Source organism: Alligator mississippiensis, chromosome 12 (assembly GCF_030867095.1).
Source record: "Alligator mississippiensis isolate rAllMis1 chromosome 12, rAllMis1, whole genome shotgun sequence".
Classification (NCBI taxonomy): domain Eukaryota; kingdom Metazoa; phylum Chordata; order Crocodylia; family Alligatoridae; genus Alligator; species Alligator mississippiensis.
In genome coordinates, this window is record NC_081835.1 from 10718501 (window position 1) to 10738463 (window position 19963).

General features: G+C 41.7%; 1 protein-coding gene across 10 annotated transcripts in view; it reads left to right on the forward strand.

The window, feature by feature from the left end:
- Positions 1-19963, forward strand: part of CNTN4 (contactin 4) — a 586961-nt gene that overhangs the window by 367369 nt on the left and 199629 nt on the right. For all 10 annotated transcript variants that reach the window (XM_019499786.2, XM_019499792.2, XM_019499789.2 and 7 more), the window contains 2 exons: positions 12406-12532; positions 14075-14250. In XM_019499786.2, coding sequence (XP_019355331.1) covers positions 12406-12532; positions 14075-14250 — 303 coding nt within the window. The remainder of the gene's footprint in view (positions 1-12405; positions 12533-14074; positions 14251-19963) is intronic.

The window sequence follows — 19963 nt, forward strand, 5'->3', positions numbered from 1 at the left end:
GAATGATAGATTAAGTCTCTAACAGCTTTTGAAAATCCTATGGAAACAGCTATTTATTCCTCTTCTGAAAGCAGGATGTGTATTTTTATCATTCCAGAAAGGGAAACATTTGCACATTTTTTTTCTCTCTTGCCCTACAGTAGCTATTGGTAAGGATTGGCATTTGAATTTCCTATTTCCCTTTATAATCCTCTATTCCATTGATGTATAACTCTTCTCTCATCTTTTCCTCTAGGCTGAAACTTGACTAATAAGATGACAGCATGGACTTTTTTTTTTTTAACCTACCTTTTCAAAATGTCCCTTTGGCCCTTAACCAACATAATATGTGTTCTGCATCTCTTTAATACCAGATCTCATGTCAAGGGACCTGGACATGCCTCCTAGTATTTATATGTATTATTCTTAATATTCCTTTTTTCTTATGCATGATGATGTTATTGGACTAATACAAGTAATCCTTAGCAGAGCGGTCTATGAGCTTATCTGTTTATTTGCTGATGTCAGCTGTGATATACCAAGCAAAAGTCTATTTGGTGCAGAGTATCTGTGCTGTTGAGAAACAGTTCAGAAAATGTACGCTTTTTTATTCTTCATTAAAGAGAGAATGTCTATGATCATAATCATACAAAAGGGACACTAGTTATATTCTATTAAAATTAAATTTCCTTATGACAAGACAAATCACCCCTTGTATTAAATCAGAAATTGCCTCCTATTGGCCCTATACACACAACACAGCTGGCTAAGAGATAAGAGAAAGTAAAGCGGAACTTCCTTGCTTTTGATTGTCCAAGTCAGATGAAAATTATATTTGGAAAGTGTAGGTTTTTGTTTCTAATGTGGCATAATAAATTAGGTGGCATTTAAACAGGCGAAGGTAGGATTCTGCTGTTGCAGATGCCACCAGCTTATATGGGATTTTTTTTAAATGAATTCTCTGAGCTGGTGACTGAGCTGCTGTCAGCCTCCCTGCACATTTATTGCTGTCCTTAGACACATTAGAGTGCACGTGGCATCGGCAAGGATGGGCTGACTTCTGACCTCCTGTAATTGATGGACTCAGAGCTTTACTCAAAGGCCAAAGCATGCTCACACTGGGCTGAACAGATGTTTAACCTTGTCTTTGCCTTCAGTTAAAAATATTTCTGACACTTCATTTATTCATAGAGGGTGTTTTAGACCAGTGTCGCATCCATTTTGCAGCAGCAGCTTTTTCACACCTCAGCTCCTTGGAGGCTTCAGGACCCTATGGATTTGTATGGTGCTGAGTAGGCCTCTACAAAGTGACCAGTATTTGCTTCGGATTCGAATTTGGCGGATTCGGGGGACAGTGATTCGTTTTGGTAATTCGAATCACTTTCCCGAATCTATTCAGATGAATATGATTCAGAGATTCAGTCACTGACGAATTGGCCGAATCTCCAAATCAAACAGGCCCCATCCCCTGCCTGTCCTGCCCGGCCCCAGCCTTCCGGCTCTTTAAAAAAAAAAAGCCCAGCACTCATTGGATGCTTCCAGGCAGGGGTGGGGCGATCCCCATTGGCTCCCACTGCCCCACGCTGCATGGGAGGGGTCTGCCACAAGCCCCCAGAGGCCCCGATAGCCACTGCAGCAGCCGGGCAGTAGGGGCTCTTTTTTTTTTTTCAAAGAACCGGGAGCTGGGGCAGGGGGGGACAGCAATGGGGTGAGGCTGAGAGAGCGGGCACTCAGGGGGAGCAGACAGGGGATGGGGCCTGGCAGGGGTCCCCTCATGGTCCCTTCCCTCCTCCACCCCCTACTTACCAGCTCGGAGTCCGGGTCCAGCTGTCTGCAGTAGCGAGCAGGGACTGCCCAAATCTCTGAAGCTCTCTGAATCTTTTCCAAATCAATTCGGAGAGCTTCTAATCGATTTGGACCTTTTTATTAACCTCCTGATTCGATTCTGATTTGGAGATTTGGCCACCGAATTGGGCCGAATCTCCTCTGAGTCGAATCAGCACCCAAAGCTTTGGACAGCCCTAGTGCTGAGTAATATCTGACATGACTTGTGGCTGAGATATGGCTTGTTGACAAGTGTCACCTGTTAGGGCTCATCTTAATTTGGTCAATAGGATATAGAGAGATAAACATCTCATTGGCATCTCCAACCCCCTTGTCTTTGAGACCTGTGAGTTAGGACAGTGTTGTCTATAGTGGGATTTACCTGGGTCTTTGATCCTGTGGGTTACATGTTTGATATCGAACATGCCAGTCTTTCAAACAAGCGGGTTGGCTGCAGGGCAGTTATTCACAGGCACTAGCCACGCCTTGGTTAGCCAGGGAAGGATACCATGAGTCCTGTGCATGGGTCAGCTCCCCACCAGAGAATGGCTTTTGCTGCAGATTTTTTAAAATATGCATTTTAATTGTTTTGTTTTTACTGGGGTGCCCAGCACCTGAAATTGCCTTGGGTACAGTTTGCACATTAAAAGCTTGCCATATGATTATTTTTTATTGCTATTGTTATTAACATCTTTTATGAAAATCTCCTTCGTGTCTGTTCAATATTAACATTAATGGGGTTTGTACACACAATATAATGATGCTAATGGGCATAGGCGCCAACTTTATTTTTGATCAGTGGGTGCTTTTTCGTGTGTGTGTGTGTTCCTGTGCCGAGCCCCAGGCATGCCCACAAAAGGCAGCACCTTACTTCAGCCCGGCTCGCCCGATGTGGCTTGTGGGTGCTGAGCACATGCTAATTTTTTTCAGTGGGTACTTAAGCCCCAGAGCACCCATGGAGTTGGTGCCTATTTTAATGGTACCAACTGGCAAAAATATAACCCAAGAAACTGAAGATGAGTTTAGTCCTTTCCTACTCCAGAAGACTTATTGCAGCTGACTAATCTTGAAGAGCATTATGTTGTTTTAATCAGTGATGCCCTTGAGCTGTCCTATCTATTTCACATTTTCGTTTTCTGAAGAGTTGGTCTTCCCAAGGTGCAATTTTGTCTTTGAGAAATACTGACTTGTAGCTCTGTAGGAAAATACACTGGCATTCATAGTTAAACCTAATTCCCTCAGCAGAAAACAAGGAAAGGATTTTTATCATTTACACTGGATATATTCCAGGAGTTCTCTCTTCAGTTTAGTTATTATCTTTCCCCACTGTGCGAAATATTCAATTAAACCTTCTCTCAAATTGGCCATAACTTTCAATGAAAATTAAAGAAGTTCCATTTAGCTAACAATATCAATCACTGAATTTAATGATCAGAGAGAATAAGGATCGTTTTCACCTGTTCATTTGAATTGAAATGTTTAACCTCATTTCAGTTTAGATTCCCTTCAAGTTTTATTTTAATAAGTGTAGAGAAAGGCAACAACCATTTAGTATCATACAGAATACTTTCTTGTTGGTGTTTAAATTCAGATATTATTTCTCCTGAATTCTTTACTATAACTTGAAAGTCAAGTAAATTTGAAATGCAAGATACATGAAATATAAATGTCTCTCTCTCTCTCTGTCTCTCTCTCACACACACACACACACACACACACACACACACACACACACACACACTTATTATTGTATATATTACATATGTAATTCTGTACAATATGAAAGAGTATGCTTTCCTGAAAGTTCATACCATACATGACTTCATATATGATCAAGCATAAAGTCACAATGTAAAATATAAACTATGCATGTAACATTTAATTTAAATACCTACAAACCGTACTTGCAGAATGTGTGTACATACCCATTTCCATTGCTACACCCGGTGGTTACTCTTATGAAATGGGTACTTGAAATAATAAGCGTAAAATCTAGCACTAGTAAATGGGCATACTTGCAAATTTAGTGGATACAAATAAGGAGGAGATAATAAATTTCATCGAAAGTAAACATAGAAAGAGATCCAAAATATACAGACAGGTTTGTGCCTACTACATTTTGTGCCACTGGGTCATTGATGGAAAACCATATAGAGGGAGCATTGTGCAACATTGACCTAAATGCTTAGTACAGGGGGAGGTTAGTCATGGCCATATAATCCTAATCTTAATGTAATTGTTTTCTCTTACAGACTCGTGAATAGGCTATAAGGCATGACTTAATCCAGAACCCAACGATAATATTAAACCAGTGCCCATTCTTTCAGCTTGTTACTGAATTCATTGTGACCAGCACCTTAGTTGGTTTCTATTGGGGGTATGGCCTAGTTGTCCAAGTGAAAGATCAAATTTATAGTCCCTTAAATGTGATTTTTCCATCAGCAAGACTGACTTCTGCATTTGGAAAGCCACCCTCAGGTATTTCTGTTGCTGGTAGCAGCCCCACACCATATCTCTTTATGCAGAATCTGACTCCATGCTGGAGATCATATCAGAGTCTTTCTGCGCTTATCATACCGCCATATTTTTAAAAATTATGTGGTATTAGTTTGGGTTCCTTCCTTAGCAAATGACAATGAAACTATAGTAAAGCACTTGAGGGTGGGTTAAAAATAGACTGGGTAAGATTCTCTGAGTGCTGCGAACAGTACGTAGAAAAGGAAACAATGAGTGGTAAGATGGGTCACTCATAAATAGAAGACCTGAAGTATATAGGGGATGACGATAGCTTCAGTACAACACACTGAAGAGATTACAATACTGAAGAACATTAAAAGCTTTTTCTATATAAAATTAAGTTACATCTCCAAGATTGTGTGAATAATGTTAGGCTAGAAGATCACTAGAGTGTTACATTAAGTTGCAGTAAATCCATAAAAGAATGAAATGAAATGAAATGTTCGGAGTACAAGAAAATAAAATCTTAAAATGTGTGGTTTAAAAGTCTACTTTTTTTCAGTGCAACTGGAGTGGCGTTTTGACACCAGATAATCTGATGGGCGGGTCAAACTGTTATAACAGTGTCTTAAGACTGAACAGGTTTGTCTGTGAAGCAGTTACTTGAGCTTCTTCCTGACATAATAACTAGACTGCAGCACTATGGCTAAGTGCAGACATTTGGGGGGTTAGGGGAGGTTAGATCAGGTTCAACCCGGCCACCTGATCTAAAATAAGTTGAGATGGGAGGACAAGTGAGGGGGGTGGGGGAACGGAGGGTTAAGCAGGCTTGGGGATCAATCGGGACTCCATGGGGAGATGCGGGGGGCAGGTTGTGTCTGTAGGAGAAGGGGGGGGTGGGCAGCATCCACAGGGAAATGAGGGAAGGGGCAAGTGTGATCTGCAGGAAGTTGCTGGGGTCTGGGAGGGTCTGGTAGGATAAGGGGGACTTGTGAGGTCCATGGGGGGGGGGACTTGGAGGAGACATGGGGCTAATTTTAGCCCCCTGACACCCCCCCCCCGCACACAAACCTACACTCCCATCCCTCCCACCTTTCCCCCCCACTGATACGTACTTGCTTAGGTCTGGCAGTGGCAGTGGCAAATGTTGACAAAACCAGTGGCACCTGGAGCAGTGTTCAGGATAGGGGGCTGGGGGGGCTGGCCAGTCCGTGGGGGGTGGGTGAGGGACCAGGGAGCTAAAAATAACTTAATGCCAGGTTGAGGAGGGGGGTGTGTGAAAAGCACAGCCTCAGGGCTGGGACCAGTGGCTGGGCTTTCCCACCCTGGGGCTGCCCAGGTAACTACAGAAATTCTGTGCCCTGGTCTAGCTAACCTAGATCAAGTAAGTCTGATACTACATTGATTCAGATCTATCTTAGACTGGGTTCCTCAATTTTTAGACTGGTCTGTGCGCTTGGAACTTCTGTACTCTTATGGGTTTAGACTGATTGCTGACCAGTGATCACTAAGGACGTTTATACATGTGCTCTGGGAGCTGGTCTAATTAAAGCACCTGGCGTGTCTCATGTATCAGCATCCCCACACTGAAAAATGGTGGCGGGGGTGCTTTAACTAAAGCTCATTCAATGAGCTTTAATTAAAGCACCCCCGCCACCATTTTTCAGCTTGGGGATGCTGATACATGAGACTCTGGGATCTGCTGGAGCGTGCTAATTATGCTCCAGCAGACTCGATTACTTGAGTCTGCTCCAACGCACTGTAATTACGTGGTATAAGAGTAGCCTCGCTCATCATGTACTGGTGTCCTAAGACCGGGTTTAAGTGTAAGGTCCACACACAAGGCAAACTAAATTAGGTGGTTGTTTTGAACCCAATCTAACCTCCCCTTAACCACCCCCACCCCCACGAATGTTTGCACTTAGCCTGTGTCCCTATAAAACTCCACTCAGTAGGGGGAACAAATTTGCTGGTTTTGGAACTGGGACTGCAGGTCCCAGAGGTGGTGTGACAAGAGTTTAATGTCTCTTTTTCCAAAGCTTGGATTTAGAATTGTTCCTTTTTTTCCATTGCAAAGGCCCTTTTCCCATTCCTTTTGGTAATTAAGTTCAAATAAGCATGGATGCTTGAAGTTGATTTGTCAGGCTATTCAATTGGGGCTTTTCTAGGTCTTAACTTCCACAAGCTCCCACCTTCCAAATGTAGCATGCTACTTTGGGGGAAAAATAAAGCTAGGAAGCTCAGGACAAGCCTCCATTCTTTAGTTAAAGACATTTTCTTTGGTTACACTTGTGGTTACACATTCACACACGTGCTTACTTACACACACATACACCTGTCTTTAATTACCAAAGAAGTTTCCATATTTTAATTGTATTTGTTTTTGGCTAGCATTGTGTTTTTGACAGTTTATGAATAGACGACCCCATAAAACTGTCCTCTATACCTCCACAGAGCAAAAAAATAATGCACTGTAGCCTTAGATATGGCTTTCCAAAATACCTGGCTTTTGTCATGAAGGGTCAAAAGGCAAATTTCCTATACTTGCCGAGTGCCAGGCTCTGATTCTTTACTACATCTGAGATGTTTGGACAGGGACAGTTCAGTGGTTGCAAGGGGCTTTTGCTGCTCCCTGGTCTGCAGCTATAGTTTGTGCTACAGTTTTCTCTGGAACGCAAATGGAAGTATAAGACTAAAAGAACCACACTCCTTTCAAGGGAGCCAAAACCTTGATCTTCACTTCTGTCTATTTTGGCTGCAAGGAAAAAAAACTCTGCTTTTAGATGGTGAATTGTTGTTGGAAGCTGACTTTACAAGGGTCCAGTGTTCATTTTGGGTTAGTCCGTCTTGGGCTTGAGGAGTACATAAAATTCACAAAGAATCTGTTATTATGAGACTACATGAAGGGAAAGGGGACACAAAAAAAAAAGACGTGTCAAGACTAACAGATCATACTGTGGTTGCTGGAAAGCAGAGGATCAAAGTAAGCATAAATGAATCACATGATAGTAGATTTTTGTATAGCCAGACAGGCAACAACTCCATTTTAGTCCATGTTATGGGAGTAAGATTCTAAGAGAAGATATTAATTATTTAAAATCATTCTATAAAGATATGTTCCTTCTTAAAACAGATATACAGTACCTAGCACAATAGGGCTCTGTTCCCTTAATGGGGTCCCTGGGCATTACTGCAATATGAATAAATAGTAGTCAATGATTTTACAAGAAGCTTGTGTTAAATACCTACTTAAAACAATTAGCATCTTCTAACAAAAGTGACTTCCCACCAGATGAACTGTTGTGATAAAGTAACATGAGGTTTACTCATGATCTGTTAATGTGACGCATGCACATACACGTGCACACACACTTATATAATGCATATATCAAATGGATATTTTATACCCAGCATTATTATAATTCAAAAAGTAACGCAGTGCTTATGGTGCAGATGCCTGCAGATTTCCACCTGCATGGACCTCAGCAGCAATTTTATTCTGTATATTTATTGCTGAGCATTCAGAGTTCTTTGGGGCAGATCCTCATCTGTTATAAATCAATGTAGCTGAACTGCTGTCACACACCATCTTAGAATCCAGTCCACAATGGTTTCAATAATGCATTAGACTGTGGCAACAACACTCTCCGGGCTGTGGACTAAATGCTTTGGACTTCCTTATCTTGGCTATGCACAGGCACCAATTAGCAAAAACAGAAAGAGAGAGAAGAGCCACTCAGAAATAATTTTAACTCTGCATTGTTATATTTTTTCACTTCCTTTTGTTCTATGTGTATGCTGACAGCTGCTCCTGGAATTTCTCATTTTCCTTAACTAATGCAATATTCTTTTCTTGAAAGCTAAGTAGTAGCTTTAGCTGGGTCTCTTTTCTTTGTTGACTAATAGAAAAGGTGGGAGTTTTTAGATGTGCAAAAGCCAAACGTTAAAAGGTGTCAATTGTATACATTTTAATATATGGAAAACAACTTGATCTGATGATCTCTCATCAGCCTCCACTTGATGTGATTTTGTTTTGGACACCTATGTGTTTGATACTAGTTAATTAACTGCATCAATTCTTTCACCTAATTGAGGCCATTTCTGCCTTTGAATTCTGTACCTTGCGTGTGCAACTAATCTGCTACCTACGCAGTACATTGCTTACAAACGCTGTAAATTTACTTCTTAAAAATCAAACGTGCCTAAATATTTGACAGAGCGGTATGGTCGAACTTCTAAAACCTCAGCTCATCAAAGCCAGTGCACAGCAGCACCTGTAGTCAGGTCAGGGTAAGCAGAATATTACACTTGTTCAGGGCTAGAGTTACAGAAAAGGATGACAGGAGAATTTGTAGAGCAATTCCAGCACTATTCCTCTCTAGCCAGACTTGGTAACATTCATAGAGAATGAGAAACTTTGACGCTACGGGAACCCTGAATTCACCTATCCTATCTCATGCAGCAGAATCCTTCTGGTCCCTCTGCCATGGATTTATTTGCAAGGTGGAAGCACTGGCCTTCCTTATGAATTCACTTTCAAAAGGCTTAACACTTGCATATTGACAGCAGCCATCATGGGCACATAGGCTCTGCAAAAAACATGACAGTAAGAAATCAAATGTGCTATTTACCTACTCCTTTATATTTGTTTGCATGTTTGAGCTCCAAGCTTCAATGCAAAGGCCCCCTTTTTAACATGAGATATATTTTCTTGAGGTAGAGCAATAACATGATCTTTCTCCTGATGTGATGCAATATAAACTGACAGACAGACACCTGGAATAATGTGAAAAGACAACGCAGTGTGATTCGCGTACCTTGATGCGGTGTGAAGCAGATAGCCGCGACAGTACAGGAGGTGTCTGTCTGAGTCAGCCAGGCTCTCTGGCTGGTAGAATTGCTTTGGGATCACTCAGGATGCTGATTTCGGTCCAATTGATCAGATATTTCTAGCTTCCTGTCACCGTAGAATCTGAGCACCAGGGTAACCGATCTATTGAAACGTTAATATCCATTTCTATTTCTGATGATTTGGAAAATTTAGTTTAATTTTTGTCTCAGTGTGTATAACTTGTACCTATAATCTTCCCGGGCTGGCTTGTAACACCATTACTGGTGCTGAAGGAGCCAATGTAACTCTTCATGACTAAAATTCAAATGGGTATGGCACCAAATGAGAATATCACAATCGAGTCCCGTTTTTATTATTATTATTACTATCCTTATCTTTTTCTGCCAGAACTCTAAGTTGTACACAGGTATAATTTAAAGCTACAGATTATGTGAAATGTGGTTGAATACTATGAGTCCCAGTCAGATATAATTAACATACAATTAAAAATAAAGATAAAAGTAACAGATAGGGTTATAGGCTCAGAGCATCACCTTTTTGTATTTTTACCTCTGGGAGGAAGTATCGGTAGCTCCATAATAATCTTCCTGCAGAGTTTCTCTCCTTGAAGTAAAGAACCATGGTTCTGGTCCCCCATCCCTTCCTAGTACTCATTGGCAAATCACGGGGCTTGTACACGTGTCCAGATGCCTGACTATGACCACCCCTGAGATGCATCTTCTGATGCTGATAGCTTCACAACATACCATTCCCACATTCATTTCTAGCCTTACCATTACCCATAACTGAGATTCCCTTTTTATTTTATCCTCTTTTGCTCTAACTTAAAAGATGATGATTTCTCCCAAGAGGCCACTGGAGAGGCAATATTGAGCCAGAATGAGGTGGAGGAGGAAAGCTAGGATGTTGAGTTTCGTAACTTGATCCAAAACCTTACTGAAGCAACAGTTCTGCAGAAGACACTGCACAGGCCCCTTGATCTTATAAAAGAGTAATGATGGTTCATGCAGATCCCCGCTGGCCTTCCTGAGATTCGTCAAGAACAAGGATCTGCCCTGAAAATTACAGTGTAATGCCAGGACCTACTCAGCATCTCAACCAGAGGCTGATACAGCTTTGCAACATCTCCCAAACAACCAGTTTATAGTTTGTTAGTCATTAAAGCTAGGGACAGATTTCATAGTTACAATAAAAAGTGTTACTGAAAACTGGTGATATCATAAGAAGGACAAGGTAGATGTCGCTATGTATCCAGAAGTGTAAATCCGAGTCTTGCTCTGGACTCCTGCTGAAAGTTGGCCCTATCAACCCAGCTGTAAATGGGAACTAGGTCGTTCAGGCTGTGGAGTTCAAGCGGGTGGTGGACATGATGCCAGCTCTATCACTCCTCTCTGGATTAGTGGAAGAACCTGGCATGCCTTCACCATACCGTTAGACCACACGAGATATTTATGTACGCACCACGATAATTTAAGAAACTCGCACGTCATCTTGGTCAGTGGCATAATGTGGAGAGGACTCACATTTTTAAAGAAGACCAGTTAAGTATTCTAATATTGATAGGTGAGAGTTTGTCCTGGTTTGTAGCTTTAAATTTTTGGCCTGATTATTTGCCTTGAAAATGTCTATGAGGAACACAAATATTTGGCCCTATGGAGATGTTTGACAGTAGTATCTAATGTAACTCTAGCAAACATTACAAATAACTGTGAATAACAATGAACCCAATACTGTGCTGGCAGATTTTGATTCATTCAGTTATGAAATGAGGACATTCAAATGGTTCAGATAACCATGTAACTTCTGTGCTTTTCCAAAAACTTCCCAAGCTTCGGTGTGAAAATTGACCTGATGAGAAGAGTTTTGTGCGTTATTTTTGTACTTTCCAGTTACACTTAGGTCAGAAATACCACCCACTTTTGTCTCCTTCACACCATTTAAATTCTGCTGCTTCTACTGCTAACTTTAGTTTTATAAGCATAAGAGCCTGAACGCAGAACTTTTGAAATGTTAACTTGAACTTTCTAGACTCTTCCATAAGTTATCATTAATGTTTGCCTGAAGGTTTGAGTTGTTTTATTTCTATTTTCATGAGCCAGCTTCATCTCCACCTGTAAGCAACACTCAACATTAGCTCCATGCATAATTAGGATAGAAAAGAAAAATTGTAAAGGGCAACTGGTTGTGGGAGGGGGTGTGAAAAGATAAAGTGAAAACAAAAGCAAGAAAGATAAAACAAGATACAATACCAGCGAGGTTCTCATTGACACTGCCCAACTCTCCCTTACTTGAGAATGTTAAATGGTGCAAATGCAATACTTTTACGCCAGGATGTTTTGTCAAAGTAATATCACCATTCCAGATACATTTAGCACATTTCTGGTTCATATCCTTGAACAAAAAAAAATCTCTGAAGTTGCTCTGTGCCCATCTCTTACAAGCTCCACTTCACATTTCCAGTAGCTAAAAATATAGGGTTTTGTCTTGCTGTAAAATCAACGTGAATGTAGGGGTCAACCAGTGTAGGTTCACTTCAGGGCCGTTCAAATTAGATGTGGATTGTATGCTTATGTGCTTCAAGGCTGTACCATGCACCAGTACACAATGCTGCTATTGTTGCTATAATATAAAATTCTTAAATTGTAATAGTAATTTTATCATAGGTGGCTCCACAAATACAATGCTATAATGCCATATGGAGTGGCAACTGTGTGCTTGCAGGTATATAAATAAAAAATTAAAGAAAGATACTCTTTGTATGGAAGGAAGCATACAGTACTCTGTAGAGGCAAATGCCACCTTTGACATCGTGATATACCAATAAACCCTGTTAGCACGAAAAGGATTTGGTGCATTGTGTGTTAATGGTGCCCAATTGTCATTCATCATTTTCTCTATTAATGCCAATGAACCTGCATCTTGCATTTGTTCTTTATTTACAGTGAACTTAAAATGTGCTTGTTTGCAAGCCAAAAAAGAAGTACAATATGTTGCTTTTAACAGTGGTGTGGGATGAGGGCACTCGAGTGCCTGCTCATCGTCATTTGTAGGACCGGACCCATGTTCAGTTTGAATCAGTCAGTTGATTTAGTGTGTGAGCTCTCTATATAAAAGATCCTTGACTGTAGGATAAATATTTGACTTATTCCCAAGGAAAAGAGTAGCTCTAGAGTAATTTCACCCTGCAGTGTTGGTGTCTGATATAACCTTACTTCAGCTTTCCTTTTTTTAAAACATATTTCAAATATTTTGATACTATCCAATATTTTACATATTTTTATTTTCTAATGCAGATGACAACATGCTGCATGGACCAATTTTCATTCAGGAACCAAATAATGTAATTTTTCCACTGGATTCTGAGGAAAGGAAAGTGAAGCTGAACTGTGAAGTGAAAGGAAATCCTAAGCCAACTATCAGGTTCGTTACACTTTTAAATTGTTCTTTATGATGCCCTCTACACAACCCTGGATCTCCCAGTGTGTGTTCCCCACACAAAACACTGCTGTCAAAAAGTGGGGTGTGCGATGTGTATTAAATATGAGAGAAATGTATATGTTCAGTGAAGTGGAACCTCATTTATACACCGGTAAAGGAACTGTGACCCATTATCTGACGTCTATAGGATTTAAATCTTTATGGCAGAACACTGGAGATTATTGTGGGACAAATCAAATTCATTTCTGTTTCCTTAGCAATACTATGTACTGTCAGAAGCAAAGATTTGTCACGTCTAAAATATGCAGCAGATTTTTCAAAAGCCCAAGTTAACCAACACAGTTGTGTTGTGGGTAGGGAGACATGAACTGAGCCAGGAATTAAATCTAACCAGTTTGTCATTTTCCAGATAATTTATTGCCTACTTGCATTAGAAAGCATTGTGAAAGCATTGTGCTCTAGAGATTAAAGCAGGGCACAGGGCAGTGTGCTCTTTAATTAGCTGGAGATCGTGTTTTTCAAATGCTCATCGGCGCAGAAGCGGCGTGCAAACGAGGCGGGTCTGATGTCAAGCGATCCCTTTCTGTGCACAGTCATGGTAACTGCACAGAATATTCTGTACACGCAGACCTGAAAATCTGTCCCCTGAACTTTTCGTGCTTCACCATCCTCATCTTGTAAATTGTGATCATGCTGTGCATCGTACTCAGCTTTATGAAGTGCTTTGCATGATTTGGAGAAAAGATGCTATGCAAATGCAAATACACCATTAGAACGGTGCTGCCGTTATTGCTTTAATCCCTACTTGGCTACTTTAAACCATCTCCCCTTTCCTTCTCATTTTTACTCTCCGGTGTAAATGCCACCTTGAAATGGATTGAAGTTTGAAGACCGCCCCCTAGTGCAGTTGCTCTCTTTTAATACTTCCGAGTATGTAATGAAACAGACTGGGTTGATTTGCTCATGCAAATGTATTCAGAGTTTTCACCCTGTAGACTCCAGCAGAGGGAACTGATGTGAGGATCTAGCTCCCTTACATGTTCCATCATAGACTGCTACAGATGACAGTTGTTTTAATTGGGGAGAGGCTTCCTTAGAAAAAATCTCAGTGTCCCAGTTTGTCAAAACATCTGCTGAGAGTGAGTTTTCTTAAATTTAAAAACAAACAGCCAGCTAAGACGGAAATGGGAAGGAAGCCACGGTGGAGTTGAAGTGTTTAAAGATTCTGTTTCTGGGACTTCCCCTAGCAAAATGATTAATTCCAAAGAGCGACGACATCAATAACAACAGCCACAACAATGCAAACATTAATCATATCAGCGACTGAAATGCATGTCAAGGATATTGTTCTTTAAGTAAACCGTTAGAACATTTCAATATTGGGCAGGAAACATGCATTTTCATGCTGGGTTTACATATAAGAAATGAAGTTGTTTTCTGTATCTACTACATGATGCTATTCTAAAATACAGAAATATTCATTAATGTTAGTAGAATTTAACTCCTGGCATTTTTGTGCTATAGGTGGAGGTTAAATGGAACCGATGTTGACATTGGTATGGATTACCGCTACAGTATAGTGGAAGGCAGCTTGTTGATCAATAACCCCAATAAAACCCAAGATACTGGAACATACCAGTGCATAGCAACAAACTCATTTGGAACAACTGTTAGCAGAGAAGCAAAACTTCAGTTTGCTTGTAAGTAGCAATTGCATCACATAGCAAATTCCTGTAGCATAATGCTGGAAAATATACAAGACTAATGCCTCCCTCTCTGTTTTTTTTTTTTTTAACCACATTTGCTAATGTGTTATATGTTATTCGTTGCTGAGCTATTCACACTGCTTGGAAAATATCTTGATTAGAGGATAAATCCTTAAGTCAGAAGCAAAATTTAAAAAGCTGTGGTTTGCTACTATTTAATTGTATGGCTGTGCAGCAGGTGTAGCGCAATGTGATTATTTGCCTCTCTAGCTATTGAGAGAGAGGGGGAAGTGAGACTGTCTCAGTTAGAAACGTGTCATGAGGAAAAATTGTAACAACTGAAAAGTAGAAATGTTCAAATATGATTTTTTTTCCCCTGGTGGGAAACAAAGATTATAAAGCTTTAAAAATGTCCAAAGAGACATGCCCTTCAGCAGGAGCAAATCCATAATGGCAGTTTTTATCACTCTTGTGATATGAGATCCAAGGGGAGGTGTAAGTCTGACATGGTTTTTAAGGTACGGTACTCTGCATGTGTGTGTCAGAGACATATGGTACACAATATTCAAATGAATATATTAGAATTTGTACCATTTGAAAGCTTCTTTATATGTGCTGTGTGTGTATCATGTACAGTGGTATACTTGATGACATTTAAGACCAGCAAAGGCTTGGATATTTTGCTTAAAGGCTGCTTCATCATATTTTTTTAGAGGCTATTCAGTAGGCCTGTGCAAATAGAGAAGTATTCAATTCAGATTCGGATTCGGCTGATTCAGAGGACAGCGATTCGATTCGGATCACTGTCCTGATTCCATTCAGCCAAATCAGCTTTGGAAAATTCGGTGATAATTCAGAGAGATTTGTAGATTTAGATCGGCCAGGGAGAGGCAGGCACAGCCAGGGGGCTCCCCTGGCTATGCCTACCTCTCCCCAGAGGCCCCTGATCACCACTGCCAGACCCAGTGAGTGATGGTCTTCTTTTCTTTTCTTTTTTTATTTTTAAGTGCCAGGAGGCTGGACTGGGTGGGGATGGGGCCAAGCAGGGCAACCATGGGGGCTTCTCCCACAACTCTTCCAGCTGTGCCAGGCTCTACCCCAGCGGGGGGAACCGCGGGTCCTCTGTTCTGCTGCCACTTGCCCAGCCGGCACAAGGGGAAGGGGCGCGATGCAGGCACAGCTCGCTCCAAGCAGCAGAAGGGCATAGCCCCCTCTTCCAGCACTGCCATGCCCGCATCAGCACTGGCAGCGGGGACTCTGCCCTTCCACCACTTGCCAACTGGCATGGTGGGGCACAGGATGCGGGCATAACAGCACTGGGAGCAGAGGCAATGCCCTGCTGCCACTTGCCCCCTTCTGTCTGGAGTGAGCCGCTCCTGCATCCCACCCCCCTCTGCCCTGGCTGGGCAAGTGGCATTAGGGCACCCCCTATCCCAGCACTGTTACACCTGCATCCTACACCCCCCTCCCACCAAGTAATGTGCCCTCTGCCCCGGCTGGGCAGCTTGTCCCAGCCCCAATCTCCCCCTCCCCCAACCCCAACAGACTTACCAGCTGGAGGCAGCTGTGTCAGCAGCCTGTTTAGTCTATGGCCAAATCTTTTCCAAATCAATTGAGGCTTTGAATTGATTCAGAGCTTTTACTTGGTCTCCTGATTAAATTTGGATTTGGAGATTCAGTTGCCGAATCTCCTCCAAATCAAATCAGCTACTGAAGCTTTACACAGCCCTACTATCCAGCTCCCGTTACTCTCACCTTCATGAGTGAGAAGAGCTAAATCATTTTTTTGTGGGTTTGAATCTGCATCACTTGAAGTCAATGAAAATTCTGCCTTTGACTGTGGGGTGCAAGATGGGGTCCCTAAGGAAGAAGATAGTGGATAACAGAATAGCTCGTCATCTTTGGCTAGCTGACTGCATAAGAAAATGTGAACTTCACCTTCCCAAAGAAAGGTGCTGCGGGTCTGTCTATCATTTACACCTGAAAGCTGAAAGGCCTTGTGCCTAGATCAGAAAGTGTAAAGACTGGGTTGTAAGCAGTCTGGCCTACTGGTTAGGCCACTGGGGGAAGGCAAGAATCATAGGCCAGGTTACCAGATCCAAAGGAAAATACAGGGGCAGAGTTCAAGTCACAGGTCAAATCAAAGTTTGAGAGTCAGAAGCTGGTGCTGAGGTCAGAAGGGGGTGAGGGGGTCTGAGCTGAAGTCAGGGCACACCAGGAATCAGAGCTGGAGTTGTGGCTGAAGTCTAGGTATGCCAAGAGTTGAGCCAAAAGCAGATGTTCAGAAAAATTGTTGGCTGGCCTGAAACTTGCTGCCACAGGTTAAAATAAATGGGAAGGCTGCCCTCCTCAGCAGGAGGCCCAAACAGTGGCCAGCTGGATCATTAGCTCGGGTAAGGCTGCCACTGAGAGCCCTGGGCAGATGTGGCCAACTAGGCAATTATCCCAGGCTAGGATGCTTGTTTGGGCTACAAATGGAGGCCTGTCGCTTGCAACCTTCACACCTCCATACACCACCGATTGACTCTGCAACACCCCTGCCCTGTGCTAAGGGCTGCTCTCTCGCTCTCATGTCTCCCTATTGCAGCTGTTGCTTATCTCTGCTACTGAATCAGCTTCCATTGTCAACAGTGATGGGGAGCAGCAAATTTGGTAGCAAGGGTAAGTGGAGCCTGCAGTATCAGGACAAGAGAGCAGTCCTCAATACTGAGGAGGAAAGACTGGGGAAGCTGCCTTCTGGACACCGCAAAGAGGACTGGCAGCATGGCATACAGGAATACATGGTGCAAGGCAACAAAGGTGCCTTTGCTTCTGTGTCCTCCCCACCATGTGCCACCATAGGCCAGGTCCTCTTTGCAGGCTAGATCTGCCCGGCAGCCCATAAGGTGCCAATCCCTGGCCTAGAAAGTTATAGGCTGTAACCTAAGAAAACTGCAGTAGGTCTTTCATAACATCATTGCATTTCTTTTGTGTGTATGCTGGGGGAGGTTGTCAGGTTTAAATATCAAATCTCTTAAACATAAAGTTGCATGTTAAAGCTGAACTGGAACTTTAATGTAAAGATCTATAATGTAATGGACTAACTAATGCAAAGAATTAAGGTGCTTCAACTCCAAAGGTAAAAGGAATAAGATGCCAAATGTATGTTGGGTTCATTGCATACAGAAAAGTGGTTTGTAATGAGAAATTTAACTGAGCAAAAGCAAACTATTCCCAGCGCAGTTTACAATATATTATCAGTTTGCTTATGACCCACTTGTGTTTTTCAATGACGGGCAATGCACTTTCACTGTAGATGGGTAATGAACAGTTTCCTCAAGACCAATCTAATAACTCCAGTTTTCAGTATATCAAGGTGATTGCTTCATAAATATTGTTTTGATCCTGCTTCTCTGGGAACCTTGCGTTTCAGAGCAGCTCCAATCTTACAAATCGTGGACTTGTGCTATCTATCAGGCTAAGCTTTTGAAGCATAATCATTCATAGCTAAGCACCTCAAAACTGCTGGTGCTATAATCCAGTTTATGAAAGTCAGCCAGAATGGGGCTTGATCCTAGCTTCTGGCTACTTAGAGGGTAAGACCAACTCCAAGCTGTTTAAAAGTTTTTTGATATAAAACTAGGTTTGTTCAATGTGCTTGAATAAACTCTGGAGCTTATTGCTCCTGTTTTAAGTCAAGCTGGGTGCATGTCTGCACCTGTGCCCTGGATTGCAGCATGTTGAGCTGGGGTGGAGCAGCCCTGGCAGAGGGCCTCGGGGTCACCTTGCAAGCCAAGGCTGCTCCCCCCTGCTCAACGTGTTTGTGGAGGGGCTGGCCGGGGCACAAAGATGCTCCAGTGAAGGGCTAGCTGGCAGGCAGCCCCTGCATTGAAGCACCCTCATGCCCCAGCCAGCTGGGGAAGCATCTACACGTGTGCCACTGCAGAGTTTTTTCCAAGTACTTTCCTGCTGCAGAGTAAATTACTTCACTTCAGCCTAATAGGGGTGCATGTGTAGACCATGCAGCTAATTAGCCTACTCCACAGTAAACGTCGCATGTAGATGTGCCCACTATTTAATGGGAGCAGATTGCACAGCTGCGCTCATTAAGCTGTTATGCATTGACAAACTAATAGTACCTGATCGCAAAGATGATTCGGTGTTTAAAAAATAAGGAACAAACTTCAAACTATGAGCTCTGTTTTCAAACACACAACCTAAAAATGTTTATTACATTTATAATTGATGCATCTATCTTAATGAACGATAAATAAGAGCAAGGGTTAGAATCTGGATAGATGACTGAATATAAGATTGGCTTGAATGATTCTTAATTAAGAAGATTGTTTTTAATAAGCAAAGTTTGTTTCTTAGCAGTTAAGATGGTGATAAATGAGCATTTGAATAAATAAATTCTTCAAATTTAGATCAATTAAAATGTAATATTTGGACATGGGGGAGCAAGCATTTATCAGGTCAGGCTTCGTTCTTCTGGAAAACAGTAGATCAGAGCTGTTTTTAATCAGAGGGATTGGAAGCAGGACTAGCAAGTTCTGATGGCCAGTGCAGTTAAGTTTATTACACGAGCTTTCCTCTAAGAAACAATAAGAGTGGGCACCTGTGTTAATAATGCATGTTTTCGACCTTGAGATTCCAAGAAATGTGGGTGAAATTATGCTATTCAATATACTGAAATCAAGCAGAGGCACTTGTTGCAGAAACTAGGAGTCCTAGGTAATTCAAAACAAACAACCACTTACCCCTAGGTTTCTTGTCCTGACATTATCATTTTTTAATTGCTCCCTATAGATTTTCTATGGAATAATCTAAAACTCTTTCCTAGTGAGAAACCATTCAAGCAGTTTGAAGAGTCTTAGCGAAATCCATTTGCCCTCAATCCCTCTCCCTGGATTTTTTCTTTTTACCAGGGTCATTTACCCTGAATTTAACCCCTTTGTCTGGCACTCAGAAACTTAGAAACTTGTTATTATTGCACTTGCAATCCCTGACCTACCTGCAGCTCCAGCAATTCAGCCGCGGTCACAATTCAACTGTGGTCTCTCAAGCATTGTTACCATTACATATTATGACTTCTTTAGCTGTGGAAGGCCATTTTGTTATCGAGTCCAAGGCTCGCTTGTTTTACCAATCAGCACCTTTCCCTGGTTTTTCCCTTTGATCTCAGCAGTCCATTATTCTTCTGGCTGATCTCTATTTTGTTTATCTTTTTGTGTCTCTTTTTTTGTCTAAGCTATTGCCAGTCCTTTGGAGACCAACGCCTGCTTCTTTTTTTTGCTCAAGGGTTAAATTCTGAAGCCAGGGACATCATTAAAATATGTTCATTCTTTTTTTTCAAGGGCTAAATTATTTTTCTCTGGCTTTTTTCACTGCAGATTAAACTCTGAAGTAGCTATTCAACCTCCTGTGGAGGTCAGAGAGGGTCAGCAATTTATCCCTGAAATATGTATTTAGGTTACAAACTAATTATGATGAAAGCGCTAATATATGCCCCCAAATACTTGCTTTGTTATACATCATTAACATTTCAAATTTGTTCCTTTTTTCTTGACATGCTAGTTGTCTCTGAAATTGAACACATTTTCAAAAAGTAAGGAATCTGCTGCGCCGCGGTAATGGAATATGGATTAATGATACTTTAAACCCTGTGCTTGTAGCAATACAGATTCACAGGGAAAAAAAGGCCTTAAACTCTTAATACAAGGCCCAA